Raw genomic sequence first — 22,388 nt, forward strand, 5'->3', positions numbered from 1 at the left:
TATATAGCTAATTTATTTAATAGCTTAATCTATAAATATTACTAATATAAAAAATACTAAGAAAATAAGAAAAAAGGCAATTATTATCTTATAAATAGCTTTATTTATAGTGCTATTATAGCCTGGCTAAAAGGTAGTATTAAAAGTACCTAAGGCACCTACCTTATATATTAGCCAGACCTCCTAGCCCAAGACCTTAGTTAGCCACAGTCAATACACACACATCCCTCTCAACACCTAGGTAGGTAATATGTGTGAGCCTGACACCTAAGGCGCCCACAAGTTTCAACCGTGCCCTGGCTTCAACTGTACCATTCAATACCAGGCGGAAGTTATTTTGTCATTAACTTAGTAGATAGGTTAGTAATTTTTATATCATCCAAGGCATGAAGGGTCGTGTCAAGAGATTGAATGTCTCAGATACTCGAAATTGGAATGGATGGCATCTAGACCCTGATAATCGGTATCAGAAGCTTCCCAAAAGTCGGAACATTCTCAACTGTAACATGGAGGTCTGATCAGGTACAAAACTCAATTGATAAGGCGAATTATACCAGCGCGATTAGACACCAACACTAACAAATCACTAAAGAGAGAGCTTGCAAGGATTTAAATTGATGAGTTGTCAAGCATCAAGTCGGGTCTTGGCAGGTACAGGCTCCTTTATCATGCAGTCACATGCAAATCTGTTTCACATCTCGTCATCTCTTGAGGTGTCTCTTGTCTCTCCCTGTATTATTCCATGTCGTCCAACCACACTCACAAGCGACATGCCATTTGGTCTTTGTCACGTTCTTATTTACATTCCGACCATGTAATTGGTGTTAACCCTTCAGTGTGTTCCATGTGTTGGGCTTTACGACGCTAAAGTTGAGCTACCTTACTCAAACTTGGCTCAAACCTCTTCTCGAAGCAACTAGACCAGAAACACTCAGACCTCTCGTTTATTATTGTTCCATGGACGAACGAATATTTGGCGTCTATGCTAGTATCGTTGAATTACAAGTATCCCGTCATCTCCACCCTTCTTTCGCCACTCAACACCGTCACGATTGGGCTTCAATGACAAATGCTTCGCCATGGATAACTCAAGCATCATATCGGCCGAGGACCTCCCTCCACAGCCAGGCCGAACACTACTGCCCTCTCCAGTTGCTCAAGCAGTCAGTCTAGCTACACGCTCAACATGCCTCGCTATTCGCCTCAGTTCCAGAGCCGGATCTTACGGTCTAAGTGCCGCAAAGGTAACCACGCTATCCTCCCTGGAACTTGCTCGCAGCATGGTCGAAACTGTTTTATCACAAGCAGGAAGAGAAACACTCTCACGGTCACAGAGCGATATGTCTACCGCTGAAGCCGAATCCATCATAGAACGAAGTTTCGAGCATCTTCATCATGCCATGTCCCAGGCCGTCTTTTGGACGAGTGCAGGTTTTCACTTCACGAGTACAACTTTCTCTATGGCTTCAGGGATGTCACAACTACTCCTTTCTTCACTCGATCAGATCTTCGGCTCAACCGATTCGTCTCGAGCCATCGCCAGCATTGTCACACTGATCAGACGGGAGTTCCACGATCCCGCCAACGGTATTCATGGGGATACTGTTGGTATGATGGATCTTGTGCTTGGGTTATGTGCTTTGGCATACCTACAAAGATGGTCCTGGAAGATGGTCGAAGAGGAGAAACGACGACAGGACTCCGAAGAGATCATATGGGACGTCGTCGTGTTAAACGATGGCGAGCGTGTTGATATTCAAGATCGTATCACTCGAACTCCAGTCTTCACGAGGCCGGCCAGTTCAACATCTCGAGACACAAGTCCTACCAAACTCCAAGAAGCCGTCATTGGTTCTCAATCCGCATCTTTTAAAGAAGAGGAAGCTGTCATCGACCAGCTCAAAGATGAAATGGTCAAGAAACTCCCTCCCGACACTTCCGTTTCCATTTCCAACACAGTATCATCGACACAAACAGTCACCATTGACGTTGATGGACCTCGCCCATTCCCTTTGCCTTTACTACCAGGTGCCGAGATTGTTGAGACTAAGGGATTGAGTAATCAGGCAGGCCGTCGTACCAGTCAGATACTAAGCGACCCTCCCGAAGCCTCTAGCTACCGTGTTGTCTACAGGCTTGAAAGATCGAGGACTGGTGACATTTCCTTTCAGGGGTCTCAGGACATACCTGTCTCTGTGATTGATGTATCAAAGGAGGAGCCGGCCCCCGAGATCCCGGCCAAAGAACCTCCTCAAGTGCCGAAGAAGACGAGGACAACGGGAGTTAAGTCGCCTCCACCACAACGTTCAAGACCCGTCAAAAGTGCCAACGATCAAGCATCCCGAACTTCTTCTCAGACCATACCAAAACCTCGAGCCAGTGCAATGCGAGATGAAAAGGGGAAGATCACACGACCAACTTCCGCGTCGCCACCGTCGTCGCCAGTAGAGATCAAGATGCCACAACGTGAAGCAAATCAGAAGAGACCACGCGCACCTGTCAACTCCTCACAAGCCACCAATAAGGCCACTGCCCCGCGCGAAAGCACTACAACTCCCAGAAGAGTGTTACCCAAAAGGAAGTCAGACTCTTCAACTACCAGTCAGACAAGCGAGAAAAAGACTGGCCTCAGACAGGCTCTTCGAGAAGGAAGTCAGTCAATCTCGAATATTTGGAACAAGGATTCACCGCCGCCGGATAGTAGACCTCGTCCGCAGTCACGGATATCAACTCTCAACAAGACTGGCAACAAACCCATGCATAGTCCGCGCTCTTCCTTGGATCAAAAGCGCATCGAGAAGGCAGAGCTTATACCACGCAATCCTTCTCGTGCAAGTTATGTCTCCGTCCACGAACGTCGTCGAGATTCTATGATATCCCAAACAGACACCTACTCCATCCATTCAGGGTACGGCACCCCAAGCCACTCTCCGAGTGTTTCGCTGAGTGGTGCTACATTTGATTCGTCTTGGGTTCAGCAAGCTCAAAATGATGGTCTGCTTGCACCTCCACCGATTTCTGCTGGTCACCGCAGGGTCCTTCGTAGGAGCCCAAGTCTTTGGAGCATGGCTTCCAATGATTCACAGTCATCGCTGGTTCTTTCATACTACCATCAAAAGAGCGCCTACACAGCGTCAGATGCACTTGGGGATCTTCGACGTGATGGTATGGTGAATGGAATATTTCCCCAAGCACATGTACTTCGGAATATTACGAGGTATATGAGGTTCTCGTCCGCATCGTATGGTTCCGCGTTTCTAAAGTTCATGGGCATTTCCAAAGACATGCCCCTATTGAGAGCTTGGGATAGCACTCATACAGATGTCAGACACTTTGTCCATCATACGGAATCTGACACCCACAGTGTTCTTCTTGCCTCCATCGTTGATCCACAAGGAGGAACGGACTCCAGTGGCTCAACCGGTACAGGCGTTCCTTTGGTGCACTACATCTCCCTGGACCATGATGCTAAAGCAGTCGTGCTTGCTTGTCGAGGTACACTAGGCTTCGAGGATGTTCTGGCAGATATGACCTGTGATTATGATGTTTTGACTTGGCGTGGTCGAGGCCACAAGGTACACAAAGGCGTCCATGCCTCAGCTCGTCGTCTTCTATACGGTGGCGATCGCCGCGTGCTGTTTACTCTCAGAGAAGCATTGCTCGAATTTCCAGATTATGGGCTTGTCCTCTGCGGCCATTCCCTCGGCGGCGCAGTGACGGCATTGCTTGGAGTGATGCTTTCCGAACCAAACCCAGCAGGCACTGGCTTTGTGACTGCAATCGAGGGACCAGAAAGGACTGTTGGTGATGAACTCTCCGATGGGCTTCTGCCTATTCATTCTACGTTACCACCACGACGTCCTATACACGTGTATGCCTATGGACCTCCTAGCACTATGTCAGCGTCTCTACGTAAGAGAACTCGTGGTCTCATTACAACCGTGGTTCATGGGAACGACATTGTTCCATATTTGTCACTGGGAGTTCTGCACGACTTCCAGGCAGTTGCACTTGCATTCAAGAATGACCAACAACAAGCCAAGGCGGAGATACGTCAACGCATATGGCAGGCCTTCCAGACTGGTGTAGCAGACAAGTGGTATGGAGGTTTACCCTCTGTCCCCTCTGGAGACTCCTCCAAATGGGGGCATTCGGTGTTGCAGGGCCTCAGAGCTGGTATGACAAACCGTAAGCTTGTGCCACCTGGAGAGGTTTTCACTATCGAGACACAACGGGTTTTGAGGCGAGATGCATTCTTGCTACCCGAAGAAGATCACATTGGCAAGCCAGCCCAGAGAATTGTGATGAAATATGTCAAGGATGTTGAGGAGCGCTTCAAGGAGCTAAGATTTGGAACGAGTATGCTGATTGATCATAACCCAGCTAGATATGAGGAAGCCTTGAACAAGCTTCGTATTGGAGTCGTGTAAGTGTAAGTGGGACTTTATGCTGATGAGTTACGATACGGAATGATCCGGAGGTTTTACGATTTTAGGTGTACAACAACAATATGGAGGAATGTTTCACGACGGAATGGCTTGGATATATGCGGTCTATTTACATCAAAATTTTATCTTTTTATCTCATGTATGCAACGCCGTGGATATCTAATCAGCTGTAGTGGTGATGATCTTGCCATCATCGTCATAGAAGATCTCCTTGGCCTTGACAGATCTCAAGTGATCCACACCCTTGCTTAGCTCGCAGTCGTGGTAGAAGAGATATGTCTTGCCCTTGAACTCAACGATAGAGTGATGTGTCGTCCATCCCAGCACAGGCTCCAGAATACGTCCACCGTACGTGAAAGGTCCGTATGGGCTGTCTCCAGTAGCGAAGCACAGGAAGTGCGTGTCGCCTGTTGAGTACGAAAAGTAGTACTTTCCGTTCCTCTTGTGCATCCACGCAGCCTCAAAGAAACGTCGGTCATGGTCATCTCCCAGAATGGGCTTGCCAGTCTCAGGGTCAAGGATCTGGATCTCCTTGACTTCGTCGGCGAATTGGTGCATGTCCTCAGTGAGCTTAGCTACTCTTGGTCCTTGGGCGGGAACACCCTCGCCGCTGACCTCCTTAGGACCCTGCCACTCGGGGTCAAAGACATCATTACCCTTCTGGTAGCATTGCAACTGTCCACCCCAGAGACCTCCGAAGTACAGGTACGCTTGTCCATCATCATCGACGAAGCTTGCAGGGTCAATACTGTAGCTTCCCTTGATGGGCTCTGGGTCGGGAGTGAAAGGTCCCTCAGGCTTGTCACCGACGGCAACACCAATGCGGAAGATTCCCTGCTTATCTCTGGCGGGGAAGTAGAGGTAGAATTTGCCGTTTTTCTCAGCGGCATCGGGAGCCCAAAGTTGTTTGGAAACCCAGGGGATGTCTTCTGTCTTTAGAACAACACCATGGTCGACGACCTCAGCTGGTGGGTCGAGGCTCTCAGTGCTAAAGACATGGTAATCGGCCATGTCGTACTGATCGCCATTGTCGTTGAACTTGATATCGGTCTCACGATCGTGAGAAGGATAGACGTAGATCTTGCCATTGAAGACATGCGCCGAAGGGTCGGCGCTGTAGACGTTGGTGATGAGAGGCGCCATGATGTATGACTTTTATGAGGTGTAGTGTTGTTGTTTGGTTGGAGGTGGTGACCTGCGGTGGCTGAGAGAGCACTGCCTTTTAATATATGAACGAGAATTATAATATGATATGGATGATTGACCCCGCGTTGACTTGTAAATGCGACTTGAGGCTCATCTCAGTTGATTCATTTATCCAGTCAGGCCACGCAATTACCCGGGTTGAATCCACACCAGATGATCAAGTTAGAAAGCCAAGCCAAGCACCTCGGCATGGTGCGTGTGCTCTCAGTTGGAGAAGGATAGGTCGATGAAACGGTGCGACGGCTTGAATCAGCCGCCGGTAATAGATTCTGCCCATTCAATTGTGGCGTATTTGCTCCTGGGCTATTTTACCCAAAAAAACATCGTGAGAGTTTTTGTGGTTGTTTCATCATATGTTGTCTGACATACCAGATTTGCCTGTTGGACACTGACAGCGGAATTTAGGCAAAATAGCTACAAAATGCCGGCATGTTCTCAATATGCATAATTCAGTTAGCTTGAGCCTTCAGGGTAAGTGGCAACGTGGTGCGGTAATTCATGGGATCGTCATTATCGGCGTGTAATTCGTTGGCTAAAATAGAGAGGGTCTTTGTGGTCTGTGGTCCTGGGTCGGGTCTTTTGAGATCATCAGGTTTGAGAGTGGGAGATGGGGTCGGATGAGAGAGATATTGCGGACCTAGAAGTCTTGGACTCCAGTCTCGCCTTGTCTTGTTGGTAGCTGTGCTGAGGGCTCATTCTCATCTATCCAACTTGGTTCTTCATCGTCGAACCAGGCATCTTGAGCGTCTCTTCTGATCATGGTATCGAGATCTTCATCTGCGTCGACGGGCTTGTAGTCAAAGTCCTCGTCTAGGCCATGAACGAAGCGCTCTTCTAGGAATGCATGCCATAGGAGAAGGCCATGGGCTTTATCTGCTGCTGGTTTCTCCCATGGATGCTCAAGATCACCACCCGAGTTCTCAATGTCACCATCTTTCAGCCGCGAGAGCTTGAGCTCTCCACGTTGCAAGTCAGCCTCGAGGGTCCTGCCATAGCCTTTGGCTTTGCCCTCGGCCTCACGCTCCGAGGCAGACTGGAACCTCTTTACTAGGCGCTCGTACAGCACAGGATCTAGGGGCAAAGTCAGGTTGGGAGCTGGGTATGATCGAGTAGTACGGCTTTACCAGCGAGCTCGTGCTCCAGGTTATCAAAGTATGACGGATGTCGACTGAGGTACTCTCGCCTTCGGTTCTGCGCATAAATCTGTGCAGTCCGAGATGGAGACTTGGGTACGCGCGGGACGGGCTTGTCTGGTCGCTCGCCTAGAGGTTTTATAGGAGCCATGACGATTTATCAGTGACGACAGTATTAAAATGCTGTTGCAGTGATTGATAGATATTGTGAGTTCTCGATGGTTGATCGACAGAAAGGTTGGTGTATGCTGGAGGCGACTTGATGCGCGCCCAATTATGTCAGCTTCCATTCTTGAGGTGTTGAGGTTCCCCACTTCACATCCACCATTCGCAAGATCTCGAAACATGAGAGATTGGCGTGTAACAAACAGCAAGACCTTATGAATTTGGTTGCTAAGAGCATGTACTTGCTAATCACTCTCCAATTGTTCCGTTTCCTTGAGTCTAACGCGTTGAAGAAAACCACTGTGAAATGGCTGCAATCACCTCTAGATTGGGTATCATTCTTCACAAAAGAAGATGCTCCAACCAGAGAAATATGCTGCTAAGCTTGACCTTTCTAGCCACGTCAAGGTCATAGAACAGGGCCGCGTAAAGTCTGTTATGCTCCGGCTCCCAATGGCTTCGTTGAAGGAGAAGCTGTCTGTCTGTGTCTGGGGGTACCTATCAAGCCACGGGACACAAACGGTGCAATGCATGAGCAGCACTGCAGCATGTGAACTCATTGTTACATGTGAGATGTGACACAACCTCAAGAAATGGAATGATCTCAAGACGCCAGTTTTTGACTCTGAGAATCTCTTGACGAGAGATCTAGACTGAACAGCAGAGTCCAAAAGATCAAAAGATTAAGCCCCAACGTCGAATGGACCAGGGACCCATCTTTAAAGAAGACTTTCAGAAGCCTGTTGTCAATATTTGACAGGTGAAGCGATGGTCTGAACGGAATATAGGTCCAATTGACCTGGATAACCCCTGTCGATGGAGACGCTCGGGTGGCTTTTGAATGGGTGTAACCGTCTCGAATGGGTGCAATGAGCTGTGCATTGTGCAGCTCGAGCCAATGCCTGCTCGGCTTAAGATTACCCTGGCCAAAAAACGAGCGCGCAATCACGATCATAACGAGGCCCGAAAGCACGCCTAAAAAAGCCAACCAAGCTTGCCTGTTTGCTTGCCTGCTTGTGCTTGTGCTTGTGCTGTGCTTGATATCCTGGGGGAAAGCTTTGGCTCTGGATCCCATCGACACTGCAACGGCGGATCTACCCCTTGGAGATTATTTTTTTCTTTACTTCCGTGATTCCATGACAGGCCTTTTCTCTTCTTTTACCTGACTCTGGTCTTCATGCTTGGGATCGTCAGGCTCTTTTATTCTCCTTTTAATCCTTATCAGCCTTGCCTGTTGATACCCTGTTCCGAGAGCTTTGGAGGCCTGTCTGCTTGTCCGTCGATAATATTGCGAAGCTCGGTACAGACCATTCACTTGCAATTTTTTGCTGTCTTTACTCATTCACTCATTCAGTATTCGTCTCCTTTGTCTAGATTAATTCCTTGACCGAATTTCGCCATCAGTTGGGCTGTTGTCTTAGTCTCCCTGTTGTATCGCCTCACCTTCAAAACTCCCGACTCCACGTCCCGGTCGCGTCCTGCCACCAGAGGATGCCAATGTCGACCTAATGGGAGCTACTGATATCGCCTCGCGCCTTCGAGCCAAGTTCACCAAAAGGCGACACTCGACGGCGGGTTCACAGGCATCTTCCAGTCGGAGCATTACCGACACCACCTCGTCGTCGTTCGGGAGTCGTCACTTGTGGGATCGCGATCGTTCTCGAGCTCGTGACGGAGATGGGGACCATTCGTCTCAGCGGGCTGTGAGCAATTCGAGGGGCACCGTGAGTAGCCGACGTGGCATGACAGCGACGCCTGATGGTTCGCATCGACAGCGAGAAGATGGCGATGATGTCGCAAAGCTCGAGGGTTCTCGAGAGGTTTCAGAAGCAGCAAAGTCGAGCTCAAACTCAAACTCAAATTCAAATTCAAATTCAAATTCAAATTCAACTTCAGAGTCGGCAGCCAAGAGTTCCTCGGAAATAGGTGCTGAAGCAGCGGTCCCACCCGCTAACGACAATTCCACAGCACCCGACACCACGAGCGAGCCACTGAAACAGCCGTCTCCGCCTATAGATCAGCAGAGCCTCGATGACCTGGATGAAGAGCCTGATACAACCGCCACTAGCTCTAGCGACCAGCTCCCGCCCCATAGCGATCTGCACCCGCCACAACCTCATCCAAGACTTCACTTCAATCAACCACCGCTGCTCTCTCCCTCACTTCATCCTCCGGAACAGCCTTCACCGTCGCGTCTGCGCCAGGCAAGCTCCAATCTCGACCGTATCCACGAAGACTCCCAGGACTCGGCCCCCCCATCACCTACTGCGCGCCCAAGAAAGGTCGCAAGTCTCGAGTTGGACGCTGGTTCTGAGCTTGCTGGTCACAATGACGACGACGTGTTGAGTCTCGACCAAGCTCCCAACTCTCCAAAGTCTGCCGTCTTTGTGCCTCTGGCGGCAGCAACCTCGACGACATTTGTCGCACCGTCTCCTGGATTTCCACAAGCTGTGACCCCTGGTTCTCCGTCACGACCAGCCCCGCCGCCCCGACGACAAAGCTTGCTATCGAATCGCCAGACGACATTGATCAATACGCTCCTTTCACCATCCGTAAACGAACCTGAATACAGCCAGAACACCACATACGCGCCTATAAACGGAAACATGGTGACTAGAAAGATATGGGTCAAGCGGCCTCATGCCTCGCCAACCCTCGTCACCGTCAACGAAGACGACCTGGTCGATGATGTCCGCGATATGATTCTGCGTAAATACTCAAACTCACTTGGTCGAAGCTTCGACTCTCCAGACATTAACATACGCATTATTCCTCGCGATCAACATTCAGAACGTATTCTCAACCCTGAGGAGCCAATGGGCCGGACTCTCGATGCTTATTATCCAGGTGGACAAACCGTCGAAGAAGCTCTAGTGATTGACATTCCAAGACGTGCGCCTAAAGCTTCCCCACGCCCCGTCGTTCCAGCATATGTTGGTAACATCTACTATAGCGAGGAGGGCCGGCCTACAGAAACGAGCGATGGCTACTTTCCTTCGGTCGCTGCCCATCCTGGCGCTGTCGGCTCACCACATCTTCCAGTTGCAGTTCCGGCGCATGTTAATCCTCAGGCCCCGCACTCAATCGCAGTATTAGGGACTGGCCATATTCCACCTATTCCGTCGCCTGGTCGATCACGCGCATATCGCGATCGTCCAGATCGTCCCAGATTAGGTCGCACTCATACGTCGTCGCCAACACTGATTGCTAATGGCTCTGCCGTGTCACTGGCTGCTGCCGCCGCCGCCGCGAATCATGCGAACCACGGTACGCAACACTTCAACCCGAGGCTACCGCATTCGCGAACTCATTCAAACTCTTCAGATCAACCTGGTATGCCACCCGCCGCCCCTCCTCTACCGACGCCTCCTGCCCCCGAACCTTCGGCAATACGAGTATCGACACCTCCAGTCAGGCCAACTTCACCTCGACCTACGGCGAAAACCAAGAAGAGCAAGAAGGCCGAACATCCCAGTTTACCACCGGGCATGCTCAATGGCGGCGTGCCTCCTATCAATGTCTTGATTGTGGAAGATAACCCTATCAACTTGAAACTCTTGGAAGCCTTTGTGAAGCGCCTCAAGGTGCGATGGTCAACCGCCATGAACGGACGTGATGCTGTAAAGAAGTGGAGGAGTGGCGGATTTCATTTGGTTCTGATGGATATCCAACTTCCAGTCATGAACGGTCTCGAAGCGACCCGTGAAATTCGAAGATTAGAAAGAGTCAACTCGATTGGCGTCTTTTCATCGTCCCCCGATGGTGTGGTGACGACGGAAAACCCCGATGAGCTCGACGACAAAGACCGTCTGCAGAATCCTTCCTTGTTCAAGAGTCCTGTGATTATTGTCGCTTTGACTGCTAGCTCCTTACAGAGTGACCGACACGAAGCTCTAGCCGCTGGCTGTAACGACTTTTTGACCAAGGTACGCAAATCCCACTGACGAACAGAGATAAGTAGCTAACTCATGGTACAGCCCGTCAATTTTGTCTGGCTAGAGCGCAAGGTAATGGAATGGGGTTGCATGCAAGCCCTCATCGATTTTGACGGCTGGCGCAAGTGGAAGGAGATTTCTCAAGAGGCTGAGGAGACCGCCGCTGCTAAGAAGGCAGCCGTCGCAGCAGCCAAAGCTAAATCAAAGAAGAACCGACTGTCGATGACCAAGCCTGGTTGATAGCGTCAGTTGGATATACGAAGTACATGCTTTAGCAAAACTGGGCTGGTCTTGACAGTAGAAAATACACCAGGAAATAACAACTATTCTGGTAAAATTCGAGACTGACCAAAAACGAGTCATCGGTATTAGTCGCCCACCGAGGCAACAGCAAACATGAGTTGCCTCAGAGATCTATCTGCTACCTATAGTCTTCGCCATAGGATTAATGTTTGGCATTCGATGTTTGTTGGGAGCTAGGTAAGAAGGGAGTTGTATAATGGACGCAAAGATGATGGCGCAGGTAACAGATACATACGAACACCAATGTTTATAATGCCATTGAGACTTGAATAAAACATGTCGAGAACACGCAAGTTAGAGTCCAATGCTGCAGAGTTGATATGTTCCTGATGATATGGACCTAGAGCCCTCGTCCGCTTCAGTGGGCGAGATAAGTCCAGTCCAGTCCATGTGTCACCTAGCCTCTAAAGACCAACTAAATAATTACTCCGTACTTCTCATCCTATCTCTAAATTGACGACATCTTCCATCATTGTCCCGCTGGTTTACGCCCCATCTGATGTGGATCGCGAGGTTGGTGACGTCGGGCCCGGAATAATTCGACCCTCCGGAGATGAAAATTACTGCTCGCTTGGAACAGCATTAAACACCTCCAAACAAGTGCAGCCTTTTCCCGACCTGACATCCAACCAATTCTAATCAATTGGACCTGGGTCGCATGTAATGCAGCAGAGAGTCAGAGAGAATCTGAATCCGCTGTAACCATGCCTCCTCGAGTGCGCGGTGCATCGACGCCGCTGGCTGGCCTCGATGCCACCATTTCCCTCTCCACGAGGATCTCGTCTCCGTTCCTCCGGACCTTTTCGACAACGCCATGCCGCGAGAAGATGAGCAAGGGTCGTGCGCAGATGTTCGAGTGGTTGAACTCAGGCAATGGCAGAAATCTTGCTGAGCCTGGCAACGGTCCTAATTACCTCGGTCCTCACAACGACCAGCCTTTTCCTCTCAATCCCCTCTTCCGAAGTCAGCCTGTGCTCTCTGATGCGACGAGGGAGATCATCTATGAGAAGGTGACGGCGAAGGGCATGTCTCTGAAGGCGGTGTCTGCTGAAATGCACATCGACGTGAGGAGAGTTGCTGCTGTTGTGCGACTAAAGGAGGTTGAGAAGCAATGGCTCTCCGAAGTAAGTACCATCCAAGTGAAGCTCCATCTACCCTGCTATATGATGAGAACAAACAAAATTTTCGATTAGTCTTGAAGACACATACATGGTTATACTTTTATATACTCTGATAGCATCATCTGATTTTGGGCTTGCTTTTTTACTCTCCGACAACAATGCTAACCAACTTCAAGGGCAAGCAATTAGCAACACCATATGCCAAGGCAGTTATGAAGATGCTACCCAAGACACATTACAATGAAGGCGAGGAGAACATACCTCACGAACCTATCAATGAGATTCACGTACACAACCTTACCCTACAACAACTATTCACACCGGTGTCTGAATCCCGACACTTCACAAGAGAAGATGCTGCCAAGGCCTTCCACGACAAGATGCTCTCCGCCGATCAGCGATCACCTCAACCCGAGCTCATCAAGATGGAGCAAGAAATCATCAAGGGCACTGCACGACCAGAGGCAGTAGCCAAGTTCCAGGCAGTCACACAGGCAGATGAGGACAGAGTAGCCAAGAAGATTCTGGACGAGCGTAAGCGTGAGGAGGCGCAAACAAAGCGCGTCAAAACAGATCGCTACGAGTTCAGATTTAAGGAGATTAACGTTGATGATGTTGGTCGTGATGGTCGATCAAGGAAAGGTACTGGTTGGCGGTATGGTGCGCCGTTCGAGGACCGCAAGCGCGGGTTGGTCAAGATTCCTACGTCGGTGCCTTGAAGTGTATGAATATATATGGGATATGGAGTGGCGAAACTGTACTATACGAATACCAACGCCATGTATTAATTAGAAGACATGGACTGTATACTCGTCCAGAGATGATGAATAGCGCTTGCATTTCTGTATTTGGTACTCTATAACTGTACTAAATTTATGTTGTTGACACTGATGTTCATCATGAGTAGTGGTTCATAGCTCATCGACACTACTGCCTGCTCTCCTCCGGCACGATCAAGTTCTTTCGAATCTGCTCAAGATCCTCCTCCGTGAGACCACAGTTCTTGACCACATATTCCTCGACAGAGCCATGTTGTTTACGGAGTGCTTCTAAAGCAGCAAGCATGTTCTCGGGCTTGGCTCCCAGTAATCGTTGAGCACCTTCAGGATTGGCTCTCAATTCGGGGCTTTTCATCACAGCTGCAAGAAGCTCCTCACGAAAGTCACCAAGGCCAACCTCTGTCAAACCATACTCATGAGCAATAGTGCCTTCGTCCACGCCACATATGGACAGGATGAAAGCGCAGACTACACCAGTTCTGTCTTTGCCGGCAGTGCAGTGGATGAGTAAGGGTGAAGGATCGGGCCTGGCAAGATGTGAGAGAATGGTGTTGATGGAATCCGTCCCCGTCTCCCAAATTCCCCGATACGCCTCAACGAAACCCTGGCTTCCTTCGGCAGTATAGTTTCGAAAGCGCAACGCAATAGCCTCCGGGCCGTAATCCTCGTCTAAGAAGACCGGAGTAAAGACCCGCTGGGCGCCGGGCCACTCTCGGGTTCCGGTAGCGTAGCGCTCGATCTCAGTTCGCGAGCGCAAGTCGTAGACATGAGAGATCTTGAGGTCCTGTAGCGCTGAGACGCCGTCTTCGGTGAGACGGGATGGTTCTGCGGAGCGAAAGATGAGGCCGGGTCTGATTGTGTATCCGGGGCGGGACTTTATAGGCAGCGGATGACCGCCGAGATCACGGAAGTTTGCAATACCAGCGATGGGATGGAAAGGAGGGCCGAGATCTGCCATGACTGAATGTGGTAGAGCAGTGATAGCTTCTGCTAGAATCTATTACAGGTAGAGTTATTATTGTAGTGACCCAAGGCTGACCTTGTAAACAAGAGAGTCAGTTCACAATGGATAGGTACCTAACTATGGCGGTTAATGTTGGAGGAGGTGGGGCATCATCAATCATGCCTCGGTCCAGAGACGGGTATAAGTCACTGCCAAACCTAGAGCCTCTCACAATCAAAAACATGTTTCTGTTTGGAGATTATTTATTTGTTGTCAAGACTTAAGCGTTTGGACTAAAGCTTTGTCTCATTTTGGAAGTTACAAGTTTGTCCATTTCCACAATCACATAGACTTAGAACTGGTAGACTAGCAATAGAGGGTCACTTCGAAGGCCATGTTGTTAAAGAGCGTAAATAGTTGGATTTTCTATGATAAACAAAGGAAATTAAGTAAAGCAAGCGTGAGCCCCCTTCTAAGATTCTAAGCTTTTGAAAGACCAGGTATTTTTGTGCAAAAAGCCCAAGACAAACGTCCTCCAACTCCAAAGATCTAGGCCATCCACATCTCCTAGTAATACAAGAACCAGTCTTCAAGAAGCGAAAGATAAGACCCCGGTGTCAAATAGACCTGAGTCTAGTATTCTGGGTCTCAACAGTAGATACAGCTTCCGCAGCGAGGGATCTGACAGGCAGGACACTGAGGGTTATTCTCGATGCTCTGCCAGCCGCAATCGCAGTTGCACTGTGTAGATTAGCATTGTTTCTGTATTCACGAAGTTCATTTGACTTGACTTACACACTGCCATTGAGATAATGCGTCGACGAGCTGTCCACGGTTGCCAGCAGAGCAGGCGGTAGAAGCACTGGAAGTGATTAGAGACTACTTGTGTTGGTAGTGACAGTGGGTGTTCTCGACATACAAGTTAATGGCAGCCATGATTGATGGTATCTTTGGGTTTCTTGAGTAGTAAAGTAAAGTAAAGTAAAGTCTTTGAGGTGGAGCGTTGGTAATGTGTAGACACAAGATGTGCTTTAGTCTCATGGGTCTTGGTGAGTGATGAAGTGTATGTACCATGATCAGAGATATGCAGATGTCTATTATATAGGAAAATGTTGACTGTTCAATCAAAGGCGTGCTTGACTGAGAATCCTGTAAGTTACGAGCTCTAGCTAGCAACAAGTCCATTGTATTTGGCACAAATCACACGAGATGAAGTCCAAGTCAGTGAATAACAAGGATTCAAGTTCGAGGCGATAGCAGTGCCACCATTTGGGCTATAGCTGCGATGATTATCTGCTTGAAAAGCGAGTTTCCATCTCGTTAGTGGGACTACGAAGCAAGTTTGCAATGGTCATTGTTTGGCTGAGAAGCGAAAGAGACAGGATGAAAGGGGGGATACCTCAGGGGGCTACTTCGGGTGATTGAGCATAGCCCTGTTTCTGGAAGCTTTAGGCTCATTGTTCTTCGCGAATTCGAAACACTTGATTTGTTTGTTAGATCAAGGCAACGACTATGAATCAGTCAGGAGTCTTGCTTAGGATGGAGTCTCGTCTCGTATGCGAGGCGATGCTGGAAACTAGACTGTGCCCCAACAGCATGCAGCTACAGCTAGGTAGGCAAGATTATAGGGAGCAATACGGCATTTAATTCGTTCTGTCACCCTAATTCGCCTCGCATTCACGAACCCTGCCTGCAGAGGAACAGGTTCACTCAATTCAATGTTGAGGCTCTGTGCGGCTCAAAATGTGAGTGAGTCAGCGAATTGGCTGGTTGGCTGGTAGGCTGAGTCAATTGAAACAAACACCGCCCCAGACCTGTTCCCTGCCGACCATGTGGCTTTCTAACCAATGACGTCTAATTTTGTTCGCTGTTTTAGGCATGAGTTTATTAGTCCCGTCTCCAACTCCTCAGAAGCGAGAGTTGGAGAGATAAATTATAGGTAATGCCAATATGAGCATTTCAACATCGTATCTTCCCTCGCACTTCTGTTTCTCTGATCCTCGTTATTAGCTTTAGCGTTTGCCGTGAACGCCGCATTACTCGAAGCATCTGCAGCCAAGAACGATGATGCTACACACGTTCCTGTATGAATCCGGGGTTTTGGGTGAAGCAAGCCTACCCTACCCTACCCTATTCTCAAACAGCACTTTCAACTTTCACATTGAACTCATCATGGTCAGAACAATTTGCCGATAACTTTAGCATAGCCTCGAACTATCAAGGTAATAAGCTTATTCGATTGACTCAGGCAACAATGTTTATATTCGCCTACAGTGGAGACATTCTTGTCATGAGTGAGATTGTTGGAGTTGAAGCTTGTCCAATCAACCTCACCCTCTCGTCTCTCGTGTTTCTCACCGACTTCCCAAAATCGCATCAACAACATTGGACTTCTCATAGAGACTAGCGTGGTAAACTCACATGCCATTCTTACGAAACATGTGATTTTCAAGTCCGAGTTAACTTCCCACTTATCTCATTATGTGAATCTCAAAAAGTCACGCTTGAAATTGTCATGCGCGCCATTAACTTGGCCCATTAACTTGGTAAGCCTCAATCAAATATGATGACCTCAAGACTTCGAGAACTCTTCTTTTATCAGCACTAGTTTCTCGAGAACACCTGATCTAAAACATTTGCATTTTCAACGATGCACATTCCTGAACCACAGACCGAATTCCGCTTTTGTTTACGGGGCGACATATTGTAGGGCGGTCGTGATAGTGATGTAAGATGAGAATTAGAACTGTTGGAAGTGTTGACGTCGACGTTGGAACTTTGGAAAAAGACCCAAACTCAAGGTTGGAAATTACCCGCTAAACTGATAAGCTTTAACAACTCATCCGCTAACAATTTTCAGCTCTCCATGACTTTCTCTTCCTTGATTGAAGGGATCACAAGGCGGCATCTAAAAACGGAGGTTCGATAATCCGAAGCCTCTGGAACAGAGACTCAGGGTCTAGATGTCAGAGTCAGGGGTCCTGCAGCGACTAAAACAAGCTTGCTTTGAACCAGGCACCTACGTCATAGAGCCATATTAGTGAATCACGACAATTTCCAAGGGTGAAATTAGGTTCTGTTGAGTTTTAGGTCGATCTCGCTTCTTAGGTCGCAGGAATGACGGCAGAGGCTTCCCTTTGCTATTAATTAACTGGCGGTCTACCCTACAAACGAGCGAGTTTTCGCCAAGCTTGACAATTTTGCACGCCCAGTCAAAGTGACGCTCCAGTGACCAGCTCATTTTCTTGACTCATCCTAATAAACCCGCGATCCTCTTTCTTTCGCGTCCGAGTCTGCGATCAATTAATCACTGACCCGCTCCGACCGACGATAGCCTCTTCTCGCCAATCTTTTCTCGTAATACCCACCCCCTTGCGAAATCCAGTTCGAATTGCCGACACAGACCAAAGCAAACCAAAGCAAACCAAAGCAAGCAAAGCGACCATGGGTATCAAGGATCTAGCTATCAGCTACGTGGTGTTTTCCACTATCCACTTGTTCCTATTCGCACTGGCTCTGACCACTATCGGTTTGTATGGTACCGACCTTCATAATGCGAACAAGCAGGGCAAATACTCTGATTCTAAGTGGGTGAGTGACTTGCCCCCTCCGTTCGTCAACGTGCAAATGCACATTTGTTGCCATGCCATGCAATGCAATACAATGCCGTACAATACAGTGCTGACAAAAGTTCAATGCACAGGTCTACGCCGTGGTTGTTGGTAGCATCTCTGCCGTGACGTGTGTACTCTACTTTATCCCGTTTGTACTACGAGTCGCCGGCTTTGTTGTCGCGATATGGGACTTCATTCTATTCGTCCTCTGGATCGCCCTCTTTGGCGTCTTTGGCAAGGTACGTTCTGTCATCCGTCAAGTGCTTACTGCAAATGATCGGCGGCATCGTTTGGCTGACATTTGTGAAACCTGCAGATGTACATCAATGAGGACGCCGAGGGTGACGGTGGTGTCAAACGCATGAAGAACGCGGTCTGGGTCGATCTCGCCAGCGCCCTGCTCTGGCTCATTGCTACCTTGGCGGCCCTGGGCTACTGGTGGAAGCACCGTGACAATCGATCCCGCTTTACTGGCCGCGCTCATGTCTGATGAGACACAAACGGGCGCATCAAACCCCCTCAGAAAGAGACGGACATGTTGAGGATGGTTGCATATGGGATACACAAATGCAACTCGCGACGGAGATATTCGGCAATGGTAATGGGAAAGGAGGCCTGCAGGTCGGGCTGTTTGTGTGTGTGCGCGCGTGTGCGCGTGTCTTGTGTGTCTGTATGCTGCGATGGGAATGGACGAGATGCGATGAGATGTTGGCACGACTTTGATACCATGGTTTTCTTCTGTGTTTCCTTGCTTTTCCTTTTTCGACAAAGACTGCTTGTTCCTGAAACACTAATATCTGCACCGAACTCAAAATTTATCGCTATCAAACTGAATCGAGAATATCACACTTATTAGTGCAACCATCTACGGCAGCCTCCCGTACGGCGTGCAACATGGCTTGTGAGATGGGTGGCTAGATCTACCAATGGCCGCCAGCATGAGTGAAACTTGCTTAACCAATGGACAGTCAACGGGCAGTCACTGTAGTATTCATGCTGTGAAATCACCACGGGCATTGGCATTGGCAACACAAAGCCAAGAAAATGCAGCTTGCCGAACCACCGTTTACGCCAAGACAGAGTGATATCCGAGATACCCTTTCGTAGTACCCTGAAGAGCGACAATATGGCACCACCACGGAGAAGGATGTTGCACCAGTTTGACCAGGACCTAAAGCAGAAAAGAGAGAGAGCAAAGAGGGGCGAGCGTCGATCGTCGATCGTGGACAGGCTCGCCTCCAACTTCCGAAGGGTGATGTGACGATGACGGACTTTTCCTCAGAGGGAGAAGGGTAGAAGGGGTCTTTGCCCTTTTTTCTCAAGGGTCCGGCGTTTGACTGGCTGCGTCTCTCGCTCTGACCTTTGTCTTGACCCTGACCCTCAAGGGGATTAGGATTATTTTCGACTCACGGGCGAAAGCAAGCGGCGCTTGTGAGCGGGCCAAGCCAAGCTACTCTCTTGCCATGACGTCGATCAGATGCCTGATGGAAGCTTCAAGTGGGGGCCGCTTCTGAAAGTCCGTTTGTTTTTGGTGCAAGGATCTGTTGATCTCTTGTGCTCTTTGTTGATACTGTACCAGCGGAGATATTGGGCAGCGTTGGTGGTGGTGATGTGAGTGTTGATCGTAGCCTGGAGGGGCGGTAAGTTAGGCGATAAGAAAATGCACGTGGGAATATTCTACGACATTTGACATTGAATACGAGTGGTCAAATGCTCAAATGTCTCATTGATACCATCCTTTTTTAACAGTTGATGGTGGTTGTGAGTGAGCAAGTTGTAGTGAGTGATACGAGGGTCTAAGATTGCGAACGGGTACCTACCCATGATGGGAATTGTGAGCAAATGCGATTATAAGTTCCTGAATATAATATTGACCACGTATTATTGACCTTGCAGGTAGGTACACAATACTATGGTACATACTCCATACTTATTACATACATGCAAAATTGTCTCTCCACACAAAGAGTGACTGACTGTCTTGCAAGACTTGGAAGAGAAATATTCGCGGAGTCGGATAAATACACCGTTCAAACCGGCGTCATTGACCAAAAACAAACCAAGGAGGGGTCTCGTTTTCAAAGGGTCCCTACAGCAAATCTCAGGGACTAATTCGTTAGTTGCTGCGTCCAGGACGTTGACCGCGAGTTCTAATTCGTCTCTGCAAACCATCAGAGTCTGTCTGGCCATGCATGGATGGACGGCGGACGGGAGGGCACAGCAAAAAATAAAAACCAAAGCAAACGCTGTGCTTGGTTTCTTTGTTTGCGTTGGTGACTTTTGAGTGGCTCACAGGGGTCGTCCCGCATGTATTTCCTTGGCATTCTGTACGGTGACGGCGCATGCTACCAGGTACAAATCAAGGGTCACCCCAGCAGAATGTGCCTCAAAAGTCCTAGCGGGATACCTGCCAAACTCGTGGTTCCATGTCACATTTCCAGAACGGGTACCTCGTAGCGGGTTCCAGCATCGGAAACATAGGGAAACCCGCTGCAGAGGGTCACCGTCCGTAGGTACTGTACGTGGTGGAAGGGAAGCGATCCACTAAACCTCGTCTTGCCCTGGATCTTGGGCTTCTCTGGCTTCTGGCTCACGTCCCGATGTTCCTCGCTTGAGGTAGGTACTCGGGAGCTGATTTGTTGGAACTCCCACTTTTTGGGGGTTGGGAGGCGTTGGAAAGAACCAGGATGGAACGGGAGCGGCAAGATCAATTCTGACATTGGATCCATCCATCCATGGAAGAGTAAGAGTGTGTCTGTCTCGCTTGCGATAACAAAACCGTTTCGGAACCCTTCGATCTTCATTTCTGAGGGAACCCTTCATTTCTCGCCCAAATAGGCATACACTTCACTCATCTTACTTCCTTACCTACTATACCTTACTGTGCTCTCCTGTACTGCACTGTACCGTGCTGCTGTGCGTTGCGTTTGCTTTGCTTACATACTACTACTCTGCAGTGTCATGTTGTGTTGTGTTGTGTGTTTGCCTTTTAACATTACATCTTGACGCCGCCATCACATTCTTGAGTTACAGCTAGCTACCTGCCTAGGTACCTTATTCATTCGCCTCACTTCTTATTATTCGTCCTCCGTGGCATTCCGTCCAATACATTCATACTCGAAAAAGTCACTCTATTGTACTCTTATTATCTTCTCTTGGCCGCCCGTTATTTGCGACACCGACACGACCTGCCTGCCCCTCATTGTTCATCATCAAAGCTTCCCGACTACCGCCGCCCTCCCGTGAGCGCGCATTTATTCATTCATTTATTCCTTCGTTCCCGTCCACTCGATCTCCTGGTTCTTCTCAATCCTCCATATATACCTACTTATGCAGCGACGTTGGCGCTTGATTCAAGACTCGGGCTGGGTACTCAGTCAGGCGAATAGCTATTCCCCAAGAGACCAAAGACTCAAACCTCAGACATTGAATCACGACTGCAACGACGTTATGGCCAGTTTTGCCAGAACCATCAGATCTCCTTACTTATCGCCCCGACTTCGACCTTCCATGCCGGGGCGATCCATGTCTACGAATTCCGAACAAGCCCCAGCACCAGCACAAGCACAAGCACAAGCACAAGCACATGCCCCAGCCCAAGCCCAAGCCCAAGACAACCCTCCTCAAAGCCCACGATCAGGTGAAATCATCGGCGAATTCGACCTGTCTGGACGAAACACCCCAGCGATTCCATCCAGAAAACCAAATGAACTACAAGACGGATTCTTTGACCTAGATGACATTGAACCTCGTACTTCCTACTTCTCAGGTAAGTTAAGTTAGCATTGTTATTGACATTGTACATACGCAATGCTTGGAATGCATATCCAATATCAAGTTGTTTGACCCCTGATTGCCCATCCATCCCCACCTCCCTCTCCATGATCTTCCATCACCTGGCCTCAAGTGAGTGATCTCAACCTTCTTGCGGCCGGACGTCGGGGCTATCCTCCGGCCGACGATCCCGGACGGAGACGGGCGGTGCTCAACCCGGTTGTTGGCATCGCATCGCGTCGTGCAAAAAGCTCCGAGGCGAGACACGTTCTCCTGCTCAGACTTGGTTCGGCGCCACAAGTTCCCCTCAACGAACCCAAGAGACCCTGACACATGGCATAAGCTCTAGTTGTGCACCACCAAAAAAAAGTGTGTACAACGAATAGATGCGATGCTGTGTAAAGAAAAGGGGCGTTCGTCCTGAAGAGGTCGAATCATGTAAGAGCCGCCTCCACGCCGCTGTCCCTGTCCCACAGCGCAATGCATCAATAATTGTGCCTATCAACGCTACTCAAGTTGGTCATTGGAGCATCCTAACCAATGATGCATCCAGCGACTGACTGGCTCAAAGCGCGCGGGGCGGGATTGAGGTCTCGGGAGGCTCCCGCACCCCCCGTTTTCGAGAATGCCATATTGGCTTCTCAAGCTTATCCATCTTCAATATCGCTTGAGTCGTTGCTCTTTGATCTGCTTGTCTTGTCACGCTCCCCAATTTCCACAATTCTCCTCACTTTATTTCGCTCATCTTTTCCTTTTCCCCTCACATCATCTGCCCCTTCTCCACCTCTTCTCAATCATTTCCGAGTCCAAATGTCTCATGCACCGGGATCGTGGCCATGCTTTATCGCGCTACTCGTTGCTCTCCCCACACTCACTTCCCAGCCATCGCGGGGTAGTCTAGCGGCCCCCATCAACGATCCCGGGTTGGCCGTTGAGTGACGCCTGGACTGGCCGGGCCCTGAAGTGA

General features: G+C 49.2%; 9 protein-coding genes across 9 annotated transcripts; 5 read left to right on the top strand and 4 right to left on the bottom strand.

Moving 5' to 3' along the window:
• Nucleotides 1–1,079: 1,079 nt before the first annotated feature.
• Nucleotides 1,080–4,430, top strand: FSUBG_13015 (esterase lipase; the record flags this gene model as incomplete). The annotated part of the gene is made up of 1 exon (XM_036677863.1): nt 1,080–4,430. The coding sequence occupies one exon, from the start codon at nt 1,080–1,082 to the stop codon at nt 4,428–4,430; it is 3,351 nt and encodes a 1,116-aa protein (XP_036531501.1).
• A 177-nt stretch (nt 4,431–4,607) lies between these two features.
• On the bottom strand, nt 4,608–5,591 carry FSUBG_13016 (alpha-n-arabinofuranosidase alpha-L-arabinofuranosidase; the record flags this gene model as incomplete). Its single annotated transcript, XM_036677864.1, has 1 exon — nt 4,608–5,591. The coding sequence occupies one exon, from the start codon at nt 5,589–5,591 to the stop codon at nt 4,608–4,610; it is 984 nt and encodes a 327-aa protein (XP_036531502.1).
• A 700-nt stretch (nt 5,592–6,291) lies between these two features.
• Nucleotides 6,292–6,938, bottom strand: FSUBG_13017 (uncharacterized protein; the record flags this gene model as incomplete). Its single annotated transcript, XM_036677865.1, has 2 exons — nt 6,292–6,725; nt 6,779–6,938. The coding sequence occupies 2 exons, from the start codon at nt 6,936–6,938 to the stop codon at nt 6,292–6,294; spliced, it is 594 nt and encodes a 197-aa protein (XP_036531503.1).
• Nucleotides 6,939–8,460: 1,522 nt separating this feature from the next.
• FSUBG_13018 (osomolarity two-component system response regulator SSK1) lies at nt 8,461–11,127 on the top strand (the record flags this gene model as incomplete). The annotated part of the gene is made up of 2 exons (XM_036677866.1): nt 8,461–10,878; nt 10,930–11,127. 2 exons carry the CDS (start codon nt 8,461–8,463, stop codon nt 11,125–11,127), a joined length of 2,616 nt encoding a protein of 871 aa, XP_036531504.1.
• A 767-nt stretch (nt 11,128–11,894) lies between these two features.
• Nucleotides 11,895–13,030, top strand: FSUBG_13019 (uncharacterized protein; the record flags this gene model as incomplete). Its single annotated transcript, XM_036677867.1, has 2 exons — nt 11,895–12,314; nt 12,488–13,030. 2 exons carry the CDS (start codon nt 11,895–11,897, stop codon nt 13,028–13,030), a joined length of 963 nt encoding a protein of 320 aa, XP_036531505.1.
• Nucleotides 13,031–13,238: 208 nt separating this feature from the next.
• FSUBG_13020 (tyrosine phosphatase) lies at nt 13,239–14,969 on the bottom strand (the record flags this gene model as incomplete). Its single annotated transcript, XM_036677869.1, has 3 exons — nt 13,239–14,087; nt 14,829–14,895; nt 14,953–14,969. 3 exons carry the CDS (start codon nt 14,967–14,969, stop codon nt 13,239–13,241), a joined length of 933 nt encoding a protein of 310 aa, XP_036531506.1.
• Nucleotides 14,970–17,477: 2,508 nt separating this feature from the next.
• Nucleotides 17,478–18,137, top strand: FSUBG_13021 (membrane-associating domain protein; the record flags this gene model as incomplete). The annotated part of the gene is made up of 3 exons (XM_036677870.1): nt 17,478–17,624; nt 17,737–17,886; nt 17,964–18,137. 3 exons carry the CDS (start codon nt 17,478–17,480, stop codon nt 18,135–18,137), a joined length of 471 nt encoding a protein of 156 aa, XP_036531507.1.
• A 1,939-nt stretch (nt 18,138–20,076) lies between these two features.
• Nucleotides 20,077–20,451, bottom strand: FSUBG_13022 (uncharacterized protein; the record flags this gene model as incomplete). The annotated part of the gene is made up of 1 exon (XM_036677871.1): nt 20,077–20,451. The coding sequence occupies one exon, from the start codon at nt 20,449–20,451 to the stop codon at nt 20,077–20,079; it is 375 nt and encodes a 124-aa protein (XP_036531508.1).
• Nucleotides 20,452–21,172: 721 nt separating this feature from the next.
• FSUBG_13023 (uncharacterized protein) lies at nt 21,173–21,751 on the top strand (the record flags this gene model as incomplete). The annotated part of the gene is made up of 2 exons (XM_036677872.1): nt 21,173–21,416; nt 21,555–21,751. 2 exons carry the CDS (start codon nt 21,173–21,175, stop codon nt 21,749–21,751), a joined length of 441 nt encoding a protein of 146 aa, XP_036531509.1.
• Nucleotides 21,752–22,388: the final 637 nt, after the last annotated feature.

Source organism: Fusarium subglutinans (genome assembly GCF_013396075.1).
Source record: "Fusarium subglutinans strain NRRL 66333 chromosome Unknown NRRL66333_c0000304, whole genome shotgun sequence".
NCBI classification, from domain to species: domain Eukaryota; kingdom Fungi; phylum Ascomycota; class Sordariomycetes; order Hypocreales; family Nectriaceae; genus Fusarium; species Fusarium subglutinans.